The sequence below is a fragment of the Strix uralensis genome, chromosome 23, assembly GCF_047716275.1.
Source record: "Strix uralensis isolate ZFMK-TIS-50842 chromosome 23, bStrUra1, whole genome shotgun sequence".
In the NCBI taxonomy this organism is placed as follows: Eukaryota; Metazoa; Chordata; class Aves; order Strigiformes; family Strigidae; genus Strix; species Strix uralensis.
The window spans coordinates 2,730,540-2,752,296 of record NC_133994.1 but is presented as its reverse complement, the minus strand read 5'-3'; the positions used below and the strand labels follow the sequence as shown (position 1 = coordinate 2,752,296).

The 21,757-nt window shown below is 44.6% G+C and overlaps 1 protein-coding gene across 9 annotated transcripts in view; it reads left to right on the top strand.

Annotated features, from left to right (window-relative positions):
- Window positions 1-21,509, top strand: part of MIB2 (MIB E3 ubiquitin protein ligase 2) — a 51,031-nt gene extending 29,522 nt beyond the window's left edge. For 2 of the 9 annotated variants that reach the window (XM_074893278.1, XM_074893286.1), the window contains 15 exons: window positions 356-550; window positions 1,844-1,986; window positions 3,882-4,028; window positions 5,235-5,369; window positions 6,081-6,243; window positions 7,038-7,171; window positions 9,111-9,259; window positions 9,894-10,050; window positions 11,302-11,456; window positions 12,082-12,208; window positions 13,608-13,838; window positions 15,547-15,725; window positions 17,479-17,663; window positions 18,441-18,506; window positions 20,292-21,509. In XM_074893278.1, the coding sequence (XP_074749379.1) occupies window positions 356-550; window positions 1,844-1,986; window positions 3,882-4,028; window positions 5,235-5,369; window positions 6,081-6,243; window positions 7,038-7,171; window positions 9,111-9,259; window positions 9,894-10,050; window positions 11,302-11,456; window positions 12,082-12,208; window positions 13,608-13,838; window positions 15,547-15,725; window positions 17,479-17,663; window positions 18,441-18,506; window positions 20,292-20,533 (2,408 nt within the window). In that variant the 3' untranslated portion in view covers window positions 20,534-21,509. Of the gene's footprint in view, window positions 1-355; window positions 551-1,843; window positions 1,987-3,881; window positions 4,029-5,234; window positions 5,370-6,080; window positions 6,244-7,037; window positions 7,172-9,110; window positions 9,260-9,893; window positions 10,051-11,301; window positions 11,457-12,081; window positions 12,209-13,607; window positions 13,839-15,546; window positions 15,726-17,478; window positions 17,664-18,440; window positions 18,507-18,809; window positions 19,799-20,291 lie in introns of all 9 variants that reach the window. The other 7 variants (XR_012632088.1, XM_074893282.1, XM_074893280.1 and 4 more) reach the window with 7 other exon arrangements.
- Window positions 21,510-21,757: the final 248 nt, after the last annotated feature.

Here is a 21,757-nt window from a genome sequence, read left to right as displayed (position 1 = left end):
CACTTGCTGGAGGGCATTGCTTCAGGCAGCAGTGTGCTGTCAGGGAAGCAGACGGCTGTGCTTCTGTTCAACACTAACACTGTGACCTGTGATAGGGCCCCACAGAAATCCTTCCTGGCAACCTCTGTCAGAATTTAATCTGCCCCAGCTATTGACTTCTGGCTCTGTGCCTACTCCTCTGTGGTGAATAGTTGGAGAACTGACAAGTGTTTTCCTATTTTTTTTTTTACTTAGTTAAGATAACTTATAGATGTTTTTATATCTCAGTAAACATCCCAGTGTCAGGTGAGTTTCTGTATATTGATCTTAGTGAGACTGCAAGCTGGACACTTTTTTTCTGCTCTTTTCCCATCAGGTGGTGAAGGTAAAACTGGACGTGTGGTTGATATTCGTGGCTGGGATGTAGAGACAGGACGCAGTGTGGCCAGCGTCACGTGGTCTGATGGTACCACCAATGTCTACAGAGTTGGACACAAGGGAAAAGTGGACCTGAAATGTACTGTGGAAGCATCTGGTGGCTTTTACTACAAAGAACATCTCCCAAAATTAGGTGCGTAGAGATAAGTCTTCTGTTGAGATGTTCTGATTGACGCTGCCATTTTGTGACACTAAAGCAATTTTGCTTGGAAGACAAAATCAGCAGGTGGTTTTATAAAATTCCTGTATAATGGGTATAATTCTAAAAAAGCGGTCTGTGTGTGAACATAGTGCTTTATTTCACAGTGGTTAGTAAAGTAGTTTGGCCTTTCAGTGGTAAGATTGTGTAAGACCATCAGATGCCCACAGCTGTATCCCAAGGAGGGATCTTCTGCCAAGGCAGCTTCTTGCTGCTGCAGATGTGTGAAACTCCCTTGCGAGTGCCTGCATCTGTCAGTGGAGAATTCAGCCCAGTGTCAGTTTTATTAATTGAATGTTTTTATTCTTTAGGCAAGCAGTGGTCCAACTGGTGTTCAGTGTCCTTCTAGAGAGCAAATATTATTGTTCTGGTGGGCCAAAAAGTGTGTTGAAGGGAAATGTGACAAAAGGGAGATTTCTGAGAATGGAGCTGCCAAATACTTGCCCAGCAGGGAGATCAAAGTCCTGGGAAAAGGTGATGTCTGTATTGGCAACTTGCTGCAATCCACCTTTCCTCTTAACTCTAATGAAACAAAGGAAACTACTTGTGTTTTTGGACTTGCAGCATTTTTTACTAAGGTGTAATTGAGTTGTATTTTTTTAAATGAGGTTCAGGGGCCATCTTCTGCTCCCCTGAAGGAAAACAGAGGGGTCTGTTCTTGAGTTTGCAGCACCAGAATCAGGTCTTTCTAATTCTTTTCTCTCCCTGAGCAGCTTGGCAAGAGCATGAGGGGAAGGGTTGGAAGGGGAGCTTATTTCCAGGGATATGGCCTCTTGCTACCCAGGAAGGCTGGGAGGGAAGGCACTCCACAAAACAAGCTATGTGACTGCCTATGGAAGAGAATTTTGAGTACTGTGTGGGCGTGTCTGCTGAACAGTTGTGGGTGACTGAATTGCTAAGAACAGCAGCTACTGATGTCTGACATGACATGAGAGGCATCTTTCAAAGGCATTCCCTCTCTGGGAAGAGACAAACTTGTGTCTTTTTAGAACTACCTGATGTTTAACCCATATCAATAGCTAGTTAGAGGTACATTCTCTTGGTCTCTCTACATAGTGCTGCCCCATAGAGTGTGTAGGGCACACTCCACAACAGAAAAAGGGTTTTATACCTTTCTGCCCCAGTTAAGCCTATGTTAATTTGCAACTCCTGCTACAAAGCCAGATGAGGGACAAAGTGCATTATTGCATCCTGCATGTGTGTGGGTGGTGTCATTCTTCTCTTTAGGAAAACCAGCTGAATTGCAGAGGAAAGAAAGCACAGACAGGCATCCGTTCCAGCATGGGGACAAAGTGAAATGCCTGCTGGACATCGACATCTTGCGGGAGATGCAGGAGGGCCATGGTGGCTGGAATCCTAAAATGGCTGAGGTATGCTTCTGCCTGCTCCTGTTCTCTCGGTAATGTAGCAGTCGCTATCTCAGACTACATAAGGAGGCACTGGCTAGGAAGTTACCAGAACATCTTTGTGTTACCTTCTACATTTATATTGTGTTGACTGAATCACAAATACAAATTCTTTAGCGATAGGATGCTGGAGTCAGATTTATTTTTAGGCTCAGATAATGTGTTGTATGAGAATTGCCTTGTGTAGCCCTGCGTAATTTCTAAGAGTCTACAATGGGTCAGAAGAGTTGCTCAAAAGTCTTGGAAGCCAGTGCAAAAAACTGATGGCTGGTTTGTTTAAACGAGCTGTGGATCTTTTCCTTGGATTGTGGATCCATTCCCTGTTTGGTTTCTTTTGTACTGTGCATTACTACTAATGAAAGTTATGTATTTTGTCAACAGTGGCCTCTATCCCTGGCCAGGGCTAAAATTTCTCAGCCCATATGATATTCTTGGAGCTTAGCCTGTTGACTTGTCTTTGGTTTGAAGAGCTATCAGCCTGTTGTCACCTGTTGTCTAAAAAAACCTCAGATAGTAGAGAAAGTGAAGAAAGAAATGACACCCATTACTGTAGTATAGAATCTCATGGAAGTGGGTCTCCAGAGGGTTGTGAACCTTTGGTGCGGGCTTACATTCAGGTGAAAAGGTAACAGCAAAGTGAATAAAGTCACCATTTAAATTAAAAGGTCTGTGCATTTTGTTTCTGAAGTCAACTTTCTTGGCTTTTAATAGTCTACAGATATTGCCCTTCACATATTGAAGGCAGTACTGCTGTTGTGCAGTAGATTTGCTGCAAGACAAAATCACATTTTGATACTCACCACTGCAGTAATAAGACCTGTCTCTGAGCCTGTATTAGTAACTTGTAGAAAAGTGGCTTTTTGGAGGGGGAGGGAAGTGCATAGCCCCAGGTGACCCAAATGCCTGCTACACTTGAGTCCATAACCTGAATAACCTGCAGGTCTGATTCCGAGACAGCTGTCTGAAGCCTTGGGGTATGAAGCAGTGCTATAAAATTATAAAGATGTGTTATATGTGTGTCCTAGCCCAACCTGCCCTTTAGGTGAGTGGTCTTGTTGAAACCAGACTTTAAAATGTCAAGACAAACCATGTCATTTCAGTTTCAACGTGGAAATCTATTCACTGAGCATCAGTCTCCCTTCAGTGTTTTGGTTTTTTTTTTTTTAGCCTGGCAGGCAGGGACTTACCATCTTCTGGCATGAACTTTAAGAAGGCTGTCAGTGGACCATGAATATTTTTATTCCAGCTAAAGCCTTCATCCCCAGAGCTATAGTTTTTGAATGTTGCTGTGTAGCTTGTTAAACCTCTTCATTTCTGAATTCCTGTTATTGGTGAATGCAGGTGTAGAGGGGGATATTAAACAGAGGAATGGTAACTTCTGTCATCTCAGAAATCAGTAATTTTTGTCTCCTTCAAAACTATTGGCTGCTCAAGACCTGCCAGAATCAACAGATATAAAACACTGCACTACACAACTATACTTTGTTTTATGTAGTCTCTTCTACTGTGCCTCCCCCTTTTATTTTTTTAATCTCAAGCATGCCTTGCTGGTATTATACTGCAGAACAAAGTTGTAATCTCTGCCCACCTTTGTCATTTGGAAAGAGGAGGACAATTTGTGCTGCATTTTCAAGGATTTTCACACTTTGTATTCCTATCACCCTCCTCCCCCAATATGCTGCTACTTTAGAGGAGCTTCTTAAGCAGCTTTTCCCTCCTTTTGGAGAAAAACAATGAGACTGTATCTCATTTAAAGCACGTTTGGGAGCACTGTTAGTCTGTGAATTGGAAGTGGTGTGTAATTTAGCCATGCGTTGGATGCCTGCTTTCCCCACTATTAAGCAATGTGATTTATTTAGGGGGTTTCCCCTACTTTTTTTTTTTCCCCCCATCAAAAGTTCATTGGCCAGACAGGGACGGTGCACAGAATCACAGACAGAGGGGACGTGAGGGTCCAGTTCAACAGTGAAACCCGCTGGACTTTCCATCCTGGAGCTCTGACTAAGGTAGGTGCTGGTAGGTGAACTTGGCAAGAACTAGAGATGGTGCAGGGAACAGCTGTCAATTTAGCCTGCTGTGTTAGCACACAATGTGTCTCAAGTGCCAAGCTGTTCTAAAAGCGGTAATTCTAGGCAGAAATTCCTGCAGGCCATCAGAGCTAAGACAGATGGTTGCAAACAGTGGGAGTTGGGCTACTAGGCTGTCCAGTTTGAGGAACCTTTGCATTTCAAATGTTGTAAGTTCTTAAGGTAAATTCCATTTCTTAATTTCAGCTTCTTTGATAAGAGTGGTAACAGTGGACCTACAGTAGCTCATCCTTCTGCAGCTACCTTTCATCAGTGATGAACCTTCTTCCACATCATTTCCACTTGATTTTGTTTTCTTCCTTGTTCTTGTGTCTTCATGTTATTCTCCCTTTTTTCATCTTTCTTTGTCTTGCTTCTCTCTGAGTCTCCTGGAAGACCTGAATCTTTAATCCAGCTTTTCTAATTTTGTGTCTACATTTCTAAAGCTCATAGCTATGGCCTTCCCCAGAGGCTGGAGGGCTTGAAATGTGGATGGTTAGAAACAGGACTCGTAGGTATAGAGGAACTGCTACAAAATTCTGAAAGACCTGAACAAGGTCACAATGGTAAAAACTCCAATACCAATGGAAAATGCAGTGTCAGACTGTTTTGTGCAGAATTAGTTTGCTTTGAAAAGTGTGTTTTGCCAGTGCTCCCTTAGCTCAGTGAGCAGAGGGAGCATCTGCCAAATTACCAGTACAGGATAAACTCTGGTTTCCCTTTTCTAGTTTAAATAACAAACAGATTTAACTTCCTCTATTAAAGTGAATTAAAATCTCCAGTGCCAAGTCAGGTATAGTGAGGAGATGGACCAAGGAAAGCTCTGGATGTACTTTATACTGGTATTAATTATAAATGGTTTGAAGAAGAAAGGAAAGAAGAAAAATGTTCTGTCCCAAGTTATTTCCCTACTTAAATGTGCACTTGGCTTAAAACAGAAATACCCCAGCCCTTGAACTATGTTTACTTTGCAGTGCAGTGATTACAGATTTCTTGGTAGTCGTACTGTTTGTAATACCTTGTTTTTTGAGTCAATGGGCTTGTTTGGTTGGGTTTTCTGAGGGTGGGGGTAGGGTGGAGGGGCTGATCACTATTTCTTTTTCTGGCTTCGTCCTCCAAAAGCTTATGACTTTCTTTTTCTTGTAGCTCAACACCTTTTGGGTTGGTGATGTTGTCCGGGTGATAGATGATATGGAAACAGTGAAGCGATTCCAACCTGGTCATGGGGAGTGGACAGATGAAATGGCACCTGTGAGTGCGCGCCAGTTCCAGGACAGTCCAGTAATTTCCTCAGTTTTCCCAAGCAATTAGTAATAGTGCCTGGGCTTGCATTGCCCTCCAGTATTTCTGCTGGTCAGTGAGGGCACAGACCTTTCTGGGACTGCTGAGGCCTTGCACAATAAATGTTGCCTAGTGCTGTTGGCTATCGGTAACACATCCTATTGCAGCACCCAAAGCAAAGTGGGTAGATGGGGAATCTGACAAAGGATTTGGCTACCAGTAAGTCAGATAAGAGGTTTCACTAACCAAAGTAAACAAGTCCCCTTATGCCCTCCCTAATTCTCTGGAATGAGGCAGGAAAGTGTCCCAGTGGAAAAATGGTCTGATCAGACCAGTATGGCTAAAAAGCAGAATACAGGTGTCCTCCAGGAGCAGTTAAATGCACAGAGGAAACCTTTCCTCGTCCCACTTCTATCAGTTCTCTCAAGGTTCTTCAGATCACGTTTTGTTGTTTCACCACCTTCCTCTCTAGACATTTGTAATGTGTCTGGGAAACCCTTCTTATGTAAAACCAGTAATAGAGAAACTGCTGAGAACCCTCTGGTGTCCTCGAAGTGGGAGCTGTCTGCGAGTGTGTCACTGTTCAGTGCTTCTTTTCACACAGCAGGAGTGCCGCCTGCGAAACCACTCTTAGAAGCATGGCATTGGTTCTGAGAGGCAGAGCATACTGCATCTTACCTTTTAAAAATCATTTCTCTCTTTCCGTTCCAGACCCTAGGGCACATCGGCAAAGTGATCAAAGTCTATGGGGATGGAGATTTGCGAGTGTCGGTTGGAGGGCAGTCCTGGACGTTTAACCCAGCTTGCCTGACAGCCTATCAGAGAGATGAGGAAGCAAATCTCATGACAACGGAGAATGCAAAGGAATCAAAAAGTGAGATAGTGAGAACAGAGATATCTTATCTGTCAGGGATTGTGAAATGGTTGCTCTGGTGTAACAACAGCAACGCTCTTTGGAAAAGCGTTAAACTCCAGCTGCCTGGTCTTCCCTGGACAGAGCTCAATAACCAAGCTGTGCCTTACTGGGGAAGTAAAGCTGGCCTTAACGGGAAAACACAGCAATCAGGGCTCAGAAATGCGAACTGTAGCACTGCCCTAGGTTCAGTGTTTGCTTCTGCCTTGATCTGTCTCAATTTCCTGTTCCGTCCTGCTGCATTTCCTGTAGGAGGGTACTAATTCTTGAATGCTTGTGAAAAATTCCCAGGTCCTTCTGTGGAAGTGTTGTCAAATCGATGATTATTTTGCCCAGTCCAAAATCGAATTTGGGATCACACGATGTGTAGAGGGGATTTTGTCCGTTTTGCACATCTACTCATAAAATTTTTTGTAGCCTTGCCATAGTTTAGATGTCAGGATCATGGGGGAGGGAAGACAGACCTGCCCTTGACAGACCATGCATTCCTCTTCAGTTTATTTGCCTTTTAGTAGTGATTTTTCTGTGTTGGTCTTCAGTAGCGTGATCTTATGTCTTTTGGGTTCTCAAAACATCAGACTTGTAAAACCAAAGTTCTGTGTAAGCCACAAATTTGTAAAGCTCTCTGTGTGAGCAAAGTATTAGAGGTACGGCAGGCCCATACTGCGGTTGTACAGCTGTACTGTGCCAATGGTAGCACGTATACACATGCTCTTTGGCCCTCCTAACCTGTGGTTGTTTCTCATTCCTACCAGGTACTTTGATTACTGTATTGGAGAAACTGCTGTCCCAGAAGACAGAGTCAGAGCATGCAGGCTGCCTGGTCATTTGTGCAGCACTCAACAATGCGACTAAAGTTCGGGAGCTCCTTCAGAAGTACCCAGACAAGGCAAGTTTTGAAGATATCCTGAATGGTTCCTTTTTGTTGCTCTTCTTTAAAATACTGTCATAAAACTTTTGTAGTCAAGTGGGGAAAAGGATGGGAGAAAAATAATAAATTTTTCAGACCTAGTATTAGCTCCTAACATCTGAACGATTATTTTGTTGCAATTTAGGATTAAATTTGCATGTGAAATATGAATATCTCATGGCTCCAGTTTGTGGCATTAAATCTGAACTAGAGTTAAGCCCTTACAGCACGTTTCCAAAGCTGGCTTTTCCCAGATTTCCTGTATGAACGCTGCACCTGTAGAATTAGGGGGGGAGGTATTTATCTATATGAAAACAGTAGCAAGATGTCTGAGTATCTAGACTCTGTTGGGAAATAAAGCCACGGGTTGTGTCTGGCTGAATGTGTCTGTCCTTAGATGACCTTGCAAAATAGTATCCTTGGAATCAGGAAAAAGAAAAGCTGCCCAGATCCTGATGCTGTGCGTGTCTGTGCAGTGTCTTATCTCACGTCTGACTGGAGCAGGGAACTGGGTTTGACTTGTGGCTGTACAGTTCATGTGCTTGCAGAGTGCTAAACTGTTAGGATCACATCTACTCACATCACTGCTCTTTCAAGCTGCCTGTTTGAAGGTTCAGGCTCCTTCAGTGAGGGGCACAGGGTTTATAAACAGGTTAAAAAGGAGAACCAGAGGACAAAGTGTTTCAGCAGTGTCCTTGGAAACCATTGGTAACAAAACATAAGTTCTGTTGAGGCTATGTCTGCATGGCTGGCAGGAATAGCTGGATGCATGAACCAGCAAAACTAGGATCAATTCTGAAGGAACCTGTGTGAAGCTGATAGTGGTTAGTTGTCTGGTATTTATTATAGTTCTTTATTTACAAAGTTAAGGGGGCCTCTGGAGATGGAGGAATAGACAAATACCTGCAATTGTTGAATTTATCCCAGATAAGAAAGTGCCAGGAGTCAGGAATCCATTACTTTATTAGCTATTTTTATTAGATTTCTATTTCCATTCTATATTCTATTTCTATTCTAATATTTATATTAATAAATCAGTTATTGCTATTCGTGTCATATACAGCAAGAGGAGGCTGGATTTGAGGCTCACATAGTAGTGCAAGTTGGAATTGCTTGCCAAGGCCCTTCCAGCTTATCAGCATTGTCTGTCTTGTGTAAATGGAAGAATAACACAGTGGCCTCTTCTTGCCTAAATGACTTGCCCATCATTTTGAGTGAATCCAGGGAGGTCTTGCCTGTCCTGCTGCCCTGACTGCTGCATAGAACCAGCTGCAAGGAAAAAACCCCTTTGTTTTCCTTGCCAGTCTGCTGAGTTTTGCTAGCTCCTTCATCTCTTCTCCTTAGCCTCCTGCTGATTTCAGTAGCTGCTTTTCCTTTTTTTTCTCTCTTGCCTTTCATACAGCTTCTCTTTGTTCTTCAGTCCCTTTAATTCTCAAAAAAATCTTATTGCAGCACTTCAACACTGTGATATACTGTCCAGCCATTGTGCCCAGTACCTGGAGCAACATAGAACAATGAGGACTTGGCATCTTCAAAGCCTTATGCAAAGCTAATTTGATCTCCTCACACATTTTCCTATTGGGAGAGGAATTGTTGGCAGGGATGTCAAGACATATTCTGCTTGCAGGCATAGAGGGATTTGTCATCAGAGCTGCAATTAGAGCCCTGGCTTCCAGCTCTGTTCACTCGCTTGTCCCAGAATTCAGTCAAGAAGGGAGAAGGTCAGCCTTGTAGTTGATGTACGTGAAGTGGAGTTGATGGGGCACGGGCTCTGCTTAGCGTTTCCAAGCCTGCAGCTGTTCTGCAGCTAGTGACTTCCATCCTGTGAGGCCTGCTGTAGAGCAGGGCTGCGGCCTGAACCCCAGGCAGGGACTTTCCTAACCAAGCTGTTTGCTGTGTCTGTCTGCCCTTCCTGTAGGTCGACGCAAAGAACCAGGGTAGAACTGCCCTGCAGATTGCCTCTTATCAGGGGCACCTGGATGTTGTGAAGATTTTGCTGCAGGCACATGCCACTGTCAACCTAAGGGACGAAGAGGGGGATACAGCGCTGCACTACGCTGCTTTTGGGTAGGATATCTATCTTCTTCCTGTCTCTGCTACAAGACATAAAGGGCTGGAAAAAGATACTTCTAGATATGAATGTGCAGTCTGTGTGAAGGGTGTGTGGCTGATGGAGGCTTTTCTTTGATTTTAGCTCGTGTTAGAAATCGACCTTTGAGCTTCAGGGCCACAGGTGCATTTCTCAGTGCACTAATTTAACTTCCACAGCTAGGTCAGCTTCCATGCTAGAAATTTTGGGGGAATCAGAACAAGTGATAAGGCGGTTTTGGTGATTAGACTTTTTTCAGGGGGATGGGGGGGTGGTTTGGTTGGTTGGGATTTGTTTGGTTGGTTTCTGTAAGCACATGTGTTTTCTGGAGTAAGATAAAAGGTAGAATTGTGTTGTTAGTCACCAGGGAAGAATCTATCGTTAAGAGTGGGAGATTCCTGTTGATTTAAAGCAAAGAGAGAGCAAATTCTAGTGTGCAAATTATAAAGGTTTTGTTCTGTGATTTGGTTTTTTTTTTTTTAATACTAAGAGGAGATGGAATGAGGTTGAGAGGATACAAAACCCGAGAAGCTCTGTTGCCCTGCATGGAGGAAGCGTTTACTGTCTGCACAGGACTGAACCTAATCTGTCTTACTCCTTGCTTTAAATCAGAAACCAAGCTGAGGTTGCCCGTGTGCTTATTGCTAAAGGAGCCAGTGCAGACCTGTTAAACAACGCAAAGTGCACAGCGTTGTATGTTGCTGTTAGTCAAGGATTCACAGAGGTGGTGCGGGCCCTCTGCGAGCTCAACTGTGATGTCAACCTCCCAGTAAGTTTTGGGTTTTGTGGGATTTGGGTTGGAGGGTGTTTAGGTTTTTATTTGGTTTTTTGAGGCGGGGTGGTGCTGCTTTGTGTCTTATGCCATTTGTTGCTTCATAGAATTTGAGGGTCATTCTCTTAAAATGTGCTACTGTGTATTGCTCGGAGGAAGTATTCCCCTAACTTCATGACCTGGTTCCAGCTGGCATAGAGATAGTTTTTATTCTTAGTAGCTACAATAGTGCTCTGTTTGGATTTGTGTGAGAAGGATGTTGATAATACACTGATGTTTTCAGTTGTTGCTAAAAAATCAAGGACTTTTCGACTTCCCATGTCCTGCCAGTGTGCAGGTGCACAAGAAACTGGGAGGGAGCAGAGCCAGAGCACCAGACCCAAACTGGCCAGTGAGATATTCCATAACACATAATGTCATGCTCAGTATATAGATGAGGGTTGGCCGGGAAGCTCTGGCTCTCTCTTCTGGGACTGCGGTTTCAGGATTTTCCCTCCTCTGGGATCACTAGCCAGGAACAGGCTGGGCAGGTCAGCAGGTGGTGAGCAATTGCATTGTGCATCACTCATTTGTATATTCTGTTTTAGTTATTAAATTGTTTTTATCTCAACCTATGAGTCTCCTTACCTTTACTCCTCCAATTCTCTCCCCCACCCCTCGGGACGGGGAGGGAGAGCGAGCGGTTGCGTGGTGTTTGGCTGTCAGCCGGGTTTAAACCACAACACTTCAGTACTCTGAAATTCCAGGTTTGGGTCTGTCCCTTCATCATCGTGAGTCTGCTCAGCTCGATCCAGTAGCACTCGGTGCTGTGCTGGACTTGGGCTTCCAGTGAGAGCTGACCTGCTGCTAAAGTGCGTTGTTGAAACGCTCCTGTTCCCAGCAGTGAGGAGTGGTGACATTTTGAAGACTGGCATTTAGGAACTTGAAGGGCAGTGATGGTGAATTGGTCCCAGCCCATTTTTAGGGTGTGCTTCTGTGATGGTGGGACCGGACTGTGCTGGGTCAGTCTCAAAGCTAGTCGGGAATGTTGGCACGTGTCTGCTCAGCAGCTGGTGTTTCCAGCCCTGGAGAAAGGATTTCAGAGAGGCTGTCAAACTGCTATGGATGCCAGTGCTGTCTGGCCTGGAGTTGGTGTGACCTGATGACACTGTGTGTATCTTCTTGTCTTGAACTGGCCCTCAGGGTGAGCTGTTCCAGTGGACACTCTGAGGTGGGTAACCTGTGTTCTGCTTTGGTCTCCTTGTATAGGATTCCCAGGGAGACACCCCCCTGCATTATGCTATCACTGCAGATTACAAAGTCCTTATTGAGATTCTCACTGAAGTACCCAACATAGACTTCACTGTCCAGAATTGTCAAGGCTTCAACCTGCTCCACTATTCTGCCCTAAAAGGCAACAAGCTGTAAGTGGCCTTGTTTAATTTTTACTGCTTTTACAGATGTTAACTCGTGCTTGCTGCCTTAACAATAAGAAGGTAGCAGATGCAGTTCTGGATAGCTAGGAAGGAAAGGGTTGGTTATACATTTCTTGGGTTTAGCTATGGCTAGGTATAGTTGCTTCTCTCCTTCATGCATTCACAGGAAACTGCTGCCTGCTTATCCCATCCCATCTTTCCCATACCTCCCTAGCTTGGCTAGAAATCTGTCTGCTTCTGGATAGTCTCCTTAGATGTTTGGGTTCACACATGGAAGGACAGGAGGTGGTCTGTAGTGAACAGTACTTGAAAAGACTGTGTCTAACTGAGAGCCTCTGGAATTCTTCCAAGGATAAATCCGCTCATTATTTTCCTAGCAGTGTGAGTTTACCCTGCTTTATGAAATGATAACTGAGGACTTTTGTTTTATTCTTGTAATTCAATCTGTGAGATAGAGGGAGTGCTCTGCATCACAAGTGCCAGCTCATGGTGCTGCCTGTTAAAACATGAACATTCATAACTACTGAGTAGAAGAGGCAGGCCTGTCTCTTCTGGATTGTTTTCCTTCCCAGTAAAGTAACTCTTCCATCTCTGTTAACCTCCAACACTCTAGAGCCATAAAGAAGATTCTAGCAAGAGCTCGGCAGCTGGTTGACTCCAAAAAGGAAGACGGCTTCACTGCCCTGCACCTTGCTGCTCTCAATAATCACAAAGAAGTCGCAGAAATTCTCATCAAAGAGGTGAGAAACAAAACAAAATCACCATCACTACTAAAAACTCTCATCTGTCCCACTCCCAAACCTCCACATTTCCCAAGCACTATTGAGTTAATGCTGGGACTCTCAGGAATGTCTCTGTCTCTTTGAAGAGCTGGCATTGTTTGCCAGACTTTGAAAACAGGAGTCAGCATTCTTGGGGGTACTTTCCTTTGGCCTGGCAGTAGAGGAGAAGGGTATCTTGCAGGCTAGAACAAAGTGGGTTGAAATGAGCTTGTTGGGCAATGTTCAGTGAAGTGATGAGTATGAAGGGAAAAGACTTCAGAATAGTTGGTAACCTGCTCATTAAAGAGTGTGTAGATCTGTATTCAGAACCTTCCCTACCTCACAGATACAGGTCAGAGCTCGGTTTCCCTCACTCCAGGTGTACGCTGAAGCTCCTCAGCTAGTGGTTGTTATGTGGTGGGTTTCTCAGTCTTCATTTTCATGAAAGAATATCTGAAGGCACATATTTTGTTTGACCGCAGAACGAAATATTTGAACATGTTTATTCCAGGTTATTTATCTTCAGTCATAAGTAAGTGCTAGCCCTGCCCCTGGTGAGCAGCATTCTTTAGCAATACAAATGACAGACTGAAGGATGGTGACCTAACTGGCACTTTGCTGTTGATTTTTGTGGAGTCAGAGCTAGGCTCTGTCTTTGCTTTCAGGTGATAGTGGCAATGAAGGTGACAACTACATGTCAGCACTCCTGGGTTTTGTTTCTTCTTCTCAGGGGTTTGGTGCCTGTCTCCATCTTTACAAGGGGATCCAAACCACTACAACAAGGCTTTAATGGATTTACAGATGAGTGCTGTAGAGGAGCGATGTCTGGGAGCACTGACTACTTAGTACTGTGATTGCTGTATTTCTGGCATAATCACTGTGGTAGCACAGCCGTAGCTTTAAAGGCTCTCTGTCTCTAACCCTGCAGGTTTGGCAGAGGGGCAGAATGATTCAGATTTGAACAGGTTTTTCTCCTCTTTGCTTTGAAGAGGGGAAATCAAAGCACAACAGCCAGCAAGGAATCAACATTGCTTTAGAGGAGCTAGTCTATGACTGTTTGCTTGGAGTAGTTCCAGGATTTGTTTGTGTCAGGGAAGTGATGAGTTGTCGTATTCAAATCCCCACCAGGGAAATGTTACCTGTGTGTTGGTTGGGCACTTGGCTTCCGATCCTCTCATTCTTGATATTTGAGGTGTGTGGGCCACATGGCTAAGATACAGAGGGCTGGATCATGTAGGTCTCTTGGAGATTTCTGTACTGCTGACCTGACAAAGATGGACTCGAGAGCTGGGGCCTCAAGAGGCACCACAGCTGCAGCACTCTGCTTCGGCCAAACACAGCAGCCACAGCTCGCTCTGATGCAATTCTTCTCTTCCAGGGCCGCTGTGATGTCAACCTCAAGAACAACCGTAACCAGACGCCGCTGCACCTGGCTGTCATCCAGGGACACGTAGGGATGGTGCAACTGCTGGTCAGCGAGGGCAGTGATGTCAACGCCGAAGATGAGGACGGAGACACAGCCATGCACATTGCCTTGGAACGGCAGCAGCTAATGTCCGTCATGATGGAGAAGCGGGAAGGGGAGATGGGGTTGACCATCTTTTCCAAGGTGAGTTGAGAGTTGGAGAAATTCCCGCACCAAGGGCAGGAAAATGCTTGATGTTAGAATGACAGGAGATAGTGGGATCCAAGGGGCCAAAGGAAGGCAGGGAAATTGTGTAAAGCCAGTGCAGATGGGGAGAGTGGAAACAAGCCTTCTTGCTTGTGGGAAAGCAAGAATAGATTCTCTGAGGCCATGCTTGAATTTATAGCATGAAACTTCACATAGTCAGACAACAATTCATACTGTCTCCCCTGATATTTTTACTAGCATTGTGCGCTTCTTTCTTGACATGGGAAAGGTCATGAATCCAGTTACAGAGCCAAGAGTCTTGGGTTTAATTCATGCCCCAGAACCACAGTGATTCATTTCTGTCTGATGGCATGGAAAATATGAGGATAGCTAACCACAAACACCCCAGTTATCTGCAGATGTAGAGCAGAATGTGAGAGGTGAGACATATCAGGCTAAAGCATAAAGGCTATGTTGTTACAGAGCCTGAAGTGGATTTCACCGTTATATAAAGCCTTTCCTGAAAGGCCTTAGATCTAGAAATCAGTGCACGAGATGCCAAGGACTGGATGCTTAGTCTGGCTTTTTGGCAAAGATAATAAATTAGCCCTTTAAAGTGTTCTGCCATCCATGTAAATGCCAACATGTGCACACACCAGACTTGCAGTGCAAAGCGAGAGTGCAAACATTGGCTGTATTTTATGGATGGAGTGAGAATGATTCCATTGTACTACACTGGAAAATCTGGCATAGATTTTTTTTATTGTAATTTGAAATGATCAGAATAAATTAAACCACCATTCTGAAGGGCTGCATGCTGTGTGCCAAACCACCCATTCCTCCTTTCTACCTTGAAAAAGCCTAGTGCTTTGCTATTGTGTTCTGCTCGGTACTGAGCTACCAGTGTTGACAGCATGAGTTGATGGCTCACCTGTGTGGCTAAAGATGCTCCAGCCTCAGGTCCTCAGGCTTGTTCAGCCACTGATGTTCCACAGAGACAGCCCACACCAGCTCAGCGAGTGCTTCTTTCTTCTGAATTTCTCTGCCTGCAAATTTGAGCAGAGGGTCAGCAGCAAGGGTGGGTTTTATCATCTCCCCGCGTAACAGCTTTGCTAGCTGTTGGGCCTTAGCTTGTGCCAGGGACAGCCAATAGCTAGTCTGGGGTGCAGGAAGTCTTAGAGCAACATGAGGGATCTGTGCCTGTCATTCCCAATGCTATTTACATTAACGTTATATCTAGATGCTGTAGACTTCTTCATGTCTAATTTTACTTGCCCTGATCTACCTGCCCTGGTCTTCTAAGTCAGTGGAAAATGTTTTTGCTGGCTTCAAATTAGTTTGGATAATTTAAATAGCTGTCACTTAGGGCTCCATACACCAGCTGTTCATCAACTGGTATGTACTGTGGTGTGTTCAGTGTACTTCCTTTTCACTACCTGAAGAACTTAATGCCTATTACTATGATTAGTAATGATTAGCACCAGTTAGGACCAGTCTTATGCACTGTTGTTCCTGGATTGCAAGATTTGAATCTGCTATTTACATGCTGAAGGATCTTTTTGTGTTTTCAAAAAAAAAAAAAGCTAAATTGCACTTTCAAATTTTAAGTACAAGGATTAAGACTTTGTTTAGAATTTGATACAGATCAAAGGCACGTAACAGAAACCTTCTCTATTAACAGAGAGTGTTTCTCAACATCTTTTAGCTGCAGGCTTCTGGCTTTCTTGGAAATGTAGAGCTGAATGTTGGAACTGCAATTGCATGTTACTTAGCACAAGAAGGAGCAGATATTAATTATGCAAACCATCGGGGAAAGTCTCCGTTAGACCTCATTACAGATGGAAGGATTGTCCAGATCGTCAAAGACTTCTCACAGAAATTCAGGTAAACCAAGTCCTCTGGAAACTAGCTACAGTGTCCTTCCTTGCAAAATGCAGAGTGCTCCCGCAGCACTGTGGTGTCACTGCAGGCCACTGTTGTTCCAGGAGAGCTGAAGCATCTTTGAAACACTTTGGATGTCAGTCTAAGCACCTCCTGCTTCATCTGAAGCTGGTTGCTGACCCTGCATTTCTGGAGGGATTATTTAAGGGTGCATACTGCCATTTGGAAGAGTCAGGAAGAGCAGATTATTACTCCTTGGTGCAAACTTGGCCTCTTGACTTAGAGAGCCCTGAGGCAGTCTGAGAAGACTGGCCACTGAAGCCAAGAGCGACTTCTCTCTTGCAGAGTAATTCTGGGTTCTGTTTTACTTTCCTTGGATTCTGCAGTTATTTAAAGTCTAAACAAAGAGGAAGTGCAACAAAAGGGTGGGCACCAGAACCCGCAGAATTTATTCCAGAGTTAGATAAATGCTTGTTTTTCAACTGATAAGAGAAACGGCTGAGAAAAAGCCAAGGGAAAGTAACAAGTCAAAGATGGCTTTATCTCAGGTTCTGAGAAATGTTTGTTTGGATTTTGACTTTGCAACCATGAAAGCAGAGTTCTGTTTGATCTGAGGGCACAGACCCACAGTCATGTTACTGCTGGAGGAGGAACCATGCAGCAGCTGCTGTAATTGCCCGTGCTCCTGGTGCAGTGTCAGTAACAGGTGAAACGTGTCCCTTTAAACATCTTCCATAGGAATTTTGTCAGTGGAGTATATGTTGGATTAATTTTTTTTTTGCTTAAAGAATGCCAGTTCTTTCAGACTGACGTTTCTCATAACAGTGTACTGGTTTCAGGCTCTGTGTTGAGGTTTGACTGGAGGATTTGGGGGGGTGTCTGCAGGGTTAGATCATAGGCCATGTACACCACGGTGGGTCCCAGCATCGCGCACAGGAGCCGTTGGGACAGGGTGGTTAGATGTACCTTCTGAACTGCTTGGTTAGTCTGACTGAAATGAATAGGTCTGGAAGAGGAAGAATATCTGGGGTTTATATATATTTATAATGAAGCTGCTGCCACTTTGGTAGGCAGCTAAATAGCAGTTTCCTCCCAGAAACGTACTGACTTTGTATCAAAAGACCAAAAAGCACCCCTTCACAATACTCCTGGTGGGCCAGGGATTTTGTGGCAGTACTGAAGACATTTGCTAGTGAATGACCATCCTTGTCCCTTCTGTTCAATCATTAATCAGTCTTGCAGTTTAGGTAGTAGGTCTAGCTGGCAGATGTCCATTTGGTGGGAAAAGGAATGGATGGATTGAATGCTGAGGGCTTTGGATTTGGGGCTCATAATTCCAGGATAGAAGTCTGAATCTGAACCTGTATTATGTAAGCAGCAAACTCACAGACATCCACCCCAGGCACTTTTCAGGAACATACAAATACAGAGGATCCTTAGGGCCTCACTTCTTAAATAGCTCCTAAAAGCTGATTCCTCCCAGCATGTGATTGTACCATCAATACATTACTGTCGCCCTCCAAAAGAGCAGTTTCAACTTGTGTTAAATATTAGTCATCCCTGCTCTTTCACTTTCTTTTTAGATAGATCCAGTCAGAATCCCAGCTGGTAGATGCTGAGCTGGTCCCACTAGGTTCACAAGTTTATGCTGCCTGAGCATCTGCTGCTCTGCCTCCACATGGAGTGCTTGCCAGGGATCAGTACAATGTTACCTGGACTCTGTGGCTCAAATTTTATCGCATGTTCATGGTTGCAGGGAACAGCAGGTTTCTTCAGACAGCTCAGCCATCACCTGCAGCCTTCGCCGTGTGCACACCACCCCCAACACAATGACCAACCTTAGTGTCTCGAGTGTGGCAGTCCCCACAGAGTGCCTGGTCTGCTCAGAGCTGGCCTTGCTCATCCATTTCTTCCCGTGCCAGCACAGTATTGTGTGTGAAGGTAAGTGCAGTCTGGGGTTTTTTTACTTCTTTTAAAAAAATTTTTTCTGTTCTACCACATAGCTTCCCTAGCTGGACTCTCATAACTCAAGCTCAGTTTAGACACAAAGCTATTGTGCTGTTTGGGTCCTGAAACAACCCCAGCATGACTTCAGCACCGCCATCTTATCGAAGATGTCCAAAGCTCTCTATGAGAAGCACAGAGTGTTCTGACTACCTGCTGAGTGGGACCCCAGGCAGCTTTGCTGGTGGTTATAGATGCTCTGGATAATTCAGGAGGAAAGCCAGATGTTCTAGCTGGCAGTGCTTTATCCCTCAAAACCCTCTTGAGAAGGATTTCCCTCTTTGGCTTTTGTTACTGGTTTGCATTTCAGTTGTTTTAATGGCAGCCTGCTCAGACGTGTCAGCAAGTTTGTTATCTTGCGAGGCACTCACAATCTGACCACAGGGAATTTGGTAAGGACTGTGTGCCAGAGCTGCATCCTTTCCCCTCAGAGCAAAGGGCTGTTTTGAGCCACAGTGCAGCAGTTCCAGTAGCACACAGCACTGAGGACGTGAAGCTGTTGTATTTGTTACTGGCGTAGGGAAGACTAAACCAGGAGATGGGGATGTAGCTTAGAAAGAAGGTAGTGTCCTCATTTCTGTGCAGGAACAATCTCTTAATCATCCAGGCAGGTCTCAGGTTGTTCAAAGCTGATGTTCTTCAGTCTGTTGTCTTCCTCTTGATTCTGGCATCACTGGGCTTAATTGTAATCCTTTCTTGTATTATTCATTGTAGAATGCTCCAGGAGAATGAAGAAGTGCATCAAATGTCAAGTGACAATAACCAAAAAACTGAAACAAGGTATGTTTGCAGTCCTACTGTTCAGTGCAGTGTTAGTTTGAGCAGCAGCAATGATTTTCAGTGAAATAAACAGAAGGAAGGGAGTTGATTTTTTTTTTTTTTTGGGGGGGGTGTTTTGGGTGTGTGTGTGCCTCTTGCATTGACCACCTTTAGAGAGTAAAAGGTAGATTCAGGTGTCATAGGCCAAGCTCAAGCTGCATAGACAAGACAGGGCATTTGAGGAAGCTTGTTCTGTGCCTGGCTTATTTTATGTATTGAAAGCAAACACCAGGTTCTTCACGTCTCTGTGTACTGTTTTCTCAGGTGGTGATTGAACACTGAAAATTGGTGAGAAAAGAGAAATTATGTCTTGTGAAAGCCTTGCTTCTCCCGTGGCTGAAATTACAGTGCCTGTGCAGGGCTGGCATTAGCCAGCTATCCAGGAATCATTGAGCTGGATTGTTTCAATGAAGCTCTTTAGCCTGGTTTAAACAGATTGTCTTCTGTCATTACTCAGTGTCCAGCACGAGCAATGTTAGGCACCTCAGCAAGCCAGAAGCAGGTTTGCACTTGCCATAAAATTGTTGCAGGTTGCCCACTGACGCTTTTCCCGTAGCAGATGTGAGAGTTGATGTGTCTCTAGCTGACATCACTCTTAGGGCAAGTGCACATGAAAATGAATTGTGTGTCCTGCTGCTCGTGGTATTGTAGACTCCTTTGTTGGAGTCAGGCTATGGTTTTGTGACTTGATGCCTGGACAAAAGTGTAGGGGAACCAAGAATCTGTCACGTGGGATTGGACATACATAACTGGCAAAGACAGAAACCCTCTTTGGAACTCCATAATGCAAAAAAATAGCAGGTTTACCTGGCAGTAGTCAGGAGCATTTATCTTTGCTACAGACTGGCCACAAAATAGTGATGAGAATTCCAAATGAGACATTTGCATGCAGATCTCCGCTGGTGAAGGAACATCAAGGTCTCTGAAAATATCAGCAGGACTTTCCCTATCAATGATGTCTTCAGTGCTTGCCTTTAGCAAACTCCCTGTCCCAAAACTTGCTTCACCTTTATGGATTTGAAATCAATTCTTGCACCACTGAAGTGCAACTAATTCCAGAATGTTGGGGAAAGGGACATGTATATTGAAGTGCAAAGCTACCTAATCAAAGATTGAGGAGCAGAAGATGAACAGTGGGCTGTATTAAGCTGAAATCAGGAGAAGTCTATTAACTTAAGCTGGTAGTTGCGTGGGATTTAAGGTTCTTCCATAGAGTTGACCAAATGACTCTATTTGTATATGCAAAAGTCAAGGTGAGTGATGTCAAATGGTTTCTTCTTGTTTTACCATGTATGTCCTGAAAGACTTAACCAGAAATTTGAATCCCAAATGTGAACAGGAGGTTGAGAGAACATAGTACTCAGCACTGTAAGGATTCCCGGACTAGCATGGCAGACCATCACAAGCAGCTTTGAATGTTTTTACTTGAAGGTAGCAGCAGCATCTTCCACAACACCAAGGCAGGACATTTCAGACAATGTTTGGTTTCCCTTAAAAAAAACCCCAACCAACCAACCACGCACACACAAACCAGCTGAGCAACTAAATGGAGGAAAGCAACACTGGCCAGTCTGTAAAAAGCATCATCTCAGGCTTTTTATTTGAGGAATCCCTGGATAAGGCTCAGTGAAGAGAGTTTAGTCTGAACCGATTGCTACTCGTGAGGGGCAGAGTCTAATTAAAGAGACACTGCGTGAGGCCGAGCACAGTAGTGACTAACCCTCTTCCTGCTCTCCACCCCTGCAGACAGCACCGAGGTGGAGTGCAGCCCAAGCTCTGAATCCACAGATCAGAGGAAGCTCATGGAGGAGCTGCAGAACCGCTACCGGCAGATGGAAGAGCGCATCACCTGCCCTATTTGCATCGATGACCAAATCAAACTGGTCTTCCAGTGTGGACATGGCTCTTGCCCAGACTGCAGCACAGCCCTTACTGTCTGCCCCATCTGCCGGCAGGCTATCCGGGAGAGGATTCAGATCTTTGTCTAAGGATATGCTTGCTTCCCTTCCCATTCCCACCTCCCTCCTTTACTTCCTTTTTGTTTGCATTTTAGATGAGAAGCGCTAGTCAGGCTGGTGTGTTTGGCTACCTGCAAAGCCATCCTGAAAGAGAGGGAAGGAAATAACTGCTGTGACTTGGGTGGAGGTGGAGGGAGTCCCCTCTACCTACGGTGTCCTAAGGCCGAGGAGCGGTGCTTGAGGGCAGGCAGCCCCCTCTCCCTGTGCTGCTGATCCACTGGAAAGACCTGACGTAAAGAGAGCGCTGCCCTGTCCCCTGAAGGCACACGAGACGTTCAGACCAGAGACGAACAGGCTTCCTTCGCAGGTGCTCACGCTGACTCCGGTGGCTGCATCATGTCTAGGGCCCCGCAGCGCCAGGTCTGCAGCCCTGCCTTGCTCTGGCAGGAGGTGCTGTAGGAGGATGTACCTTCCACCTCAGCAGGCAGTGGCGAAGCACACGCTTGCACTTCACAGGAGGAGATACCGGAGGAGCTCGGGCAAGGCGTCAGCTTCCCCAGATGCCTGTCAGGGGTAGGGAGGTAGTGTCCTAAGACAGCTCGCTGAACTCGTACTTACGGGCTCAACAGGAACTTGGGACTGGCAGAGGCAAATCTGGATGTCACGAGATCCTAAAGACAGAGCGTGTGCCTTAGAGATAAAGTAGTGAACACTGATTGGAGAAAATATGTTGTTACAACAAATATTTCAAACTCTAAGTGACACTCTTCTTCCATATTTTTTTTTTTGGCACAACGTGTGTTCAGAGACTCCTGAGCTTTCTATCCATAATGCCAAAGGCAGGTGTTAAATACTCCAAACAAAGTGTAAAGAAAATAAATAGTAATAACTAAGACGTGAGAAAAAGGGATTTCATTTTTGTTTCTTTTGTTTTGCAGCAGAACTTAATAAAATAAAATATATATTTTCCTGACCATTAAAATGAATGTACAAACAGTAGCTGAAATATGGATCTGGCTGTATTGTGTCTTCCAACTGTCTGACTGAAGAAACCTTATCCACTGAGTCCATCCTGTAAAGTAACTGTTGGTGGAAGTGGCAGCCTGTAGGGCTGGTGTGCCGTGTGTGTGTGTGTGTATACAGACGTGTTTGTGTGTGTGTGGTGTATATCTTTAATAACACGATTATACACAAGCATACTGTTTGTTACATATTGCAAGCAATATTTAAACCAAACAAATATATTGTGTTCTT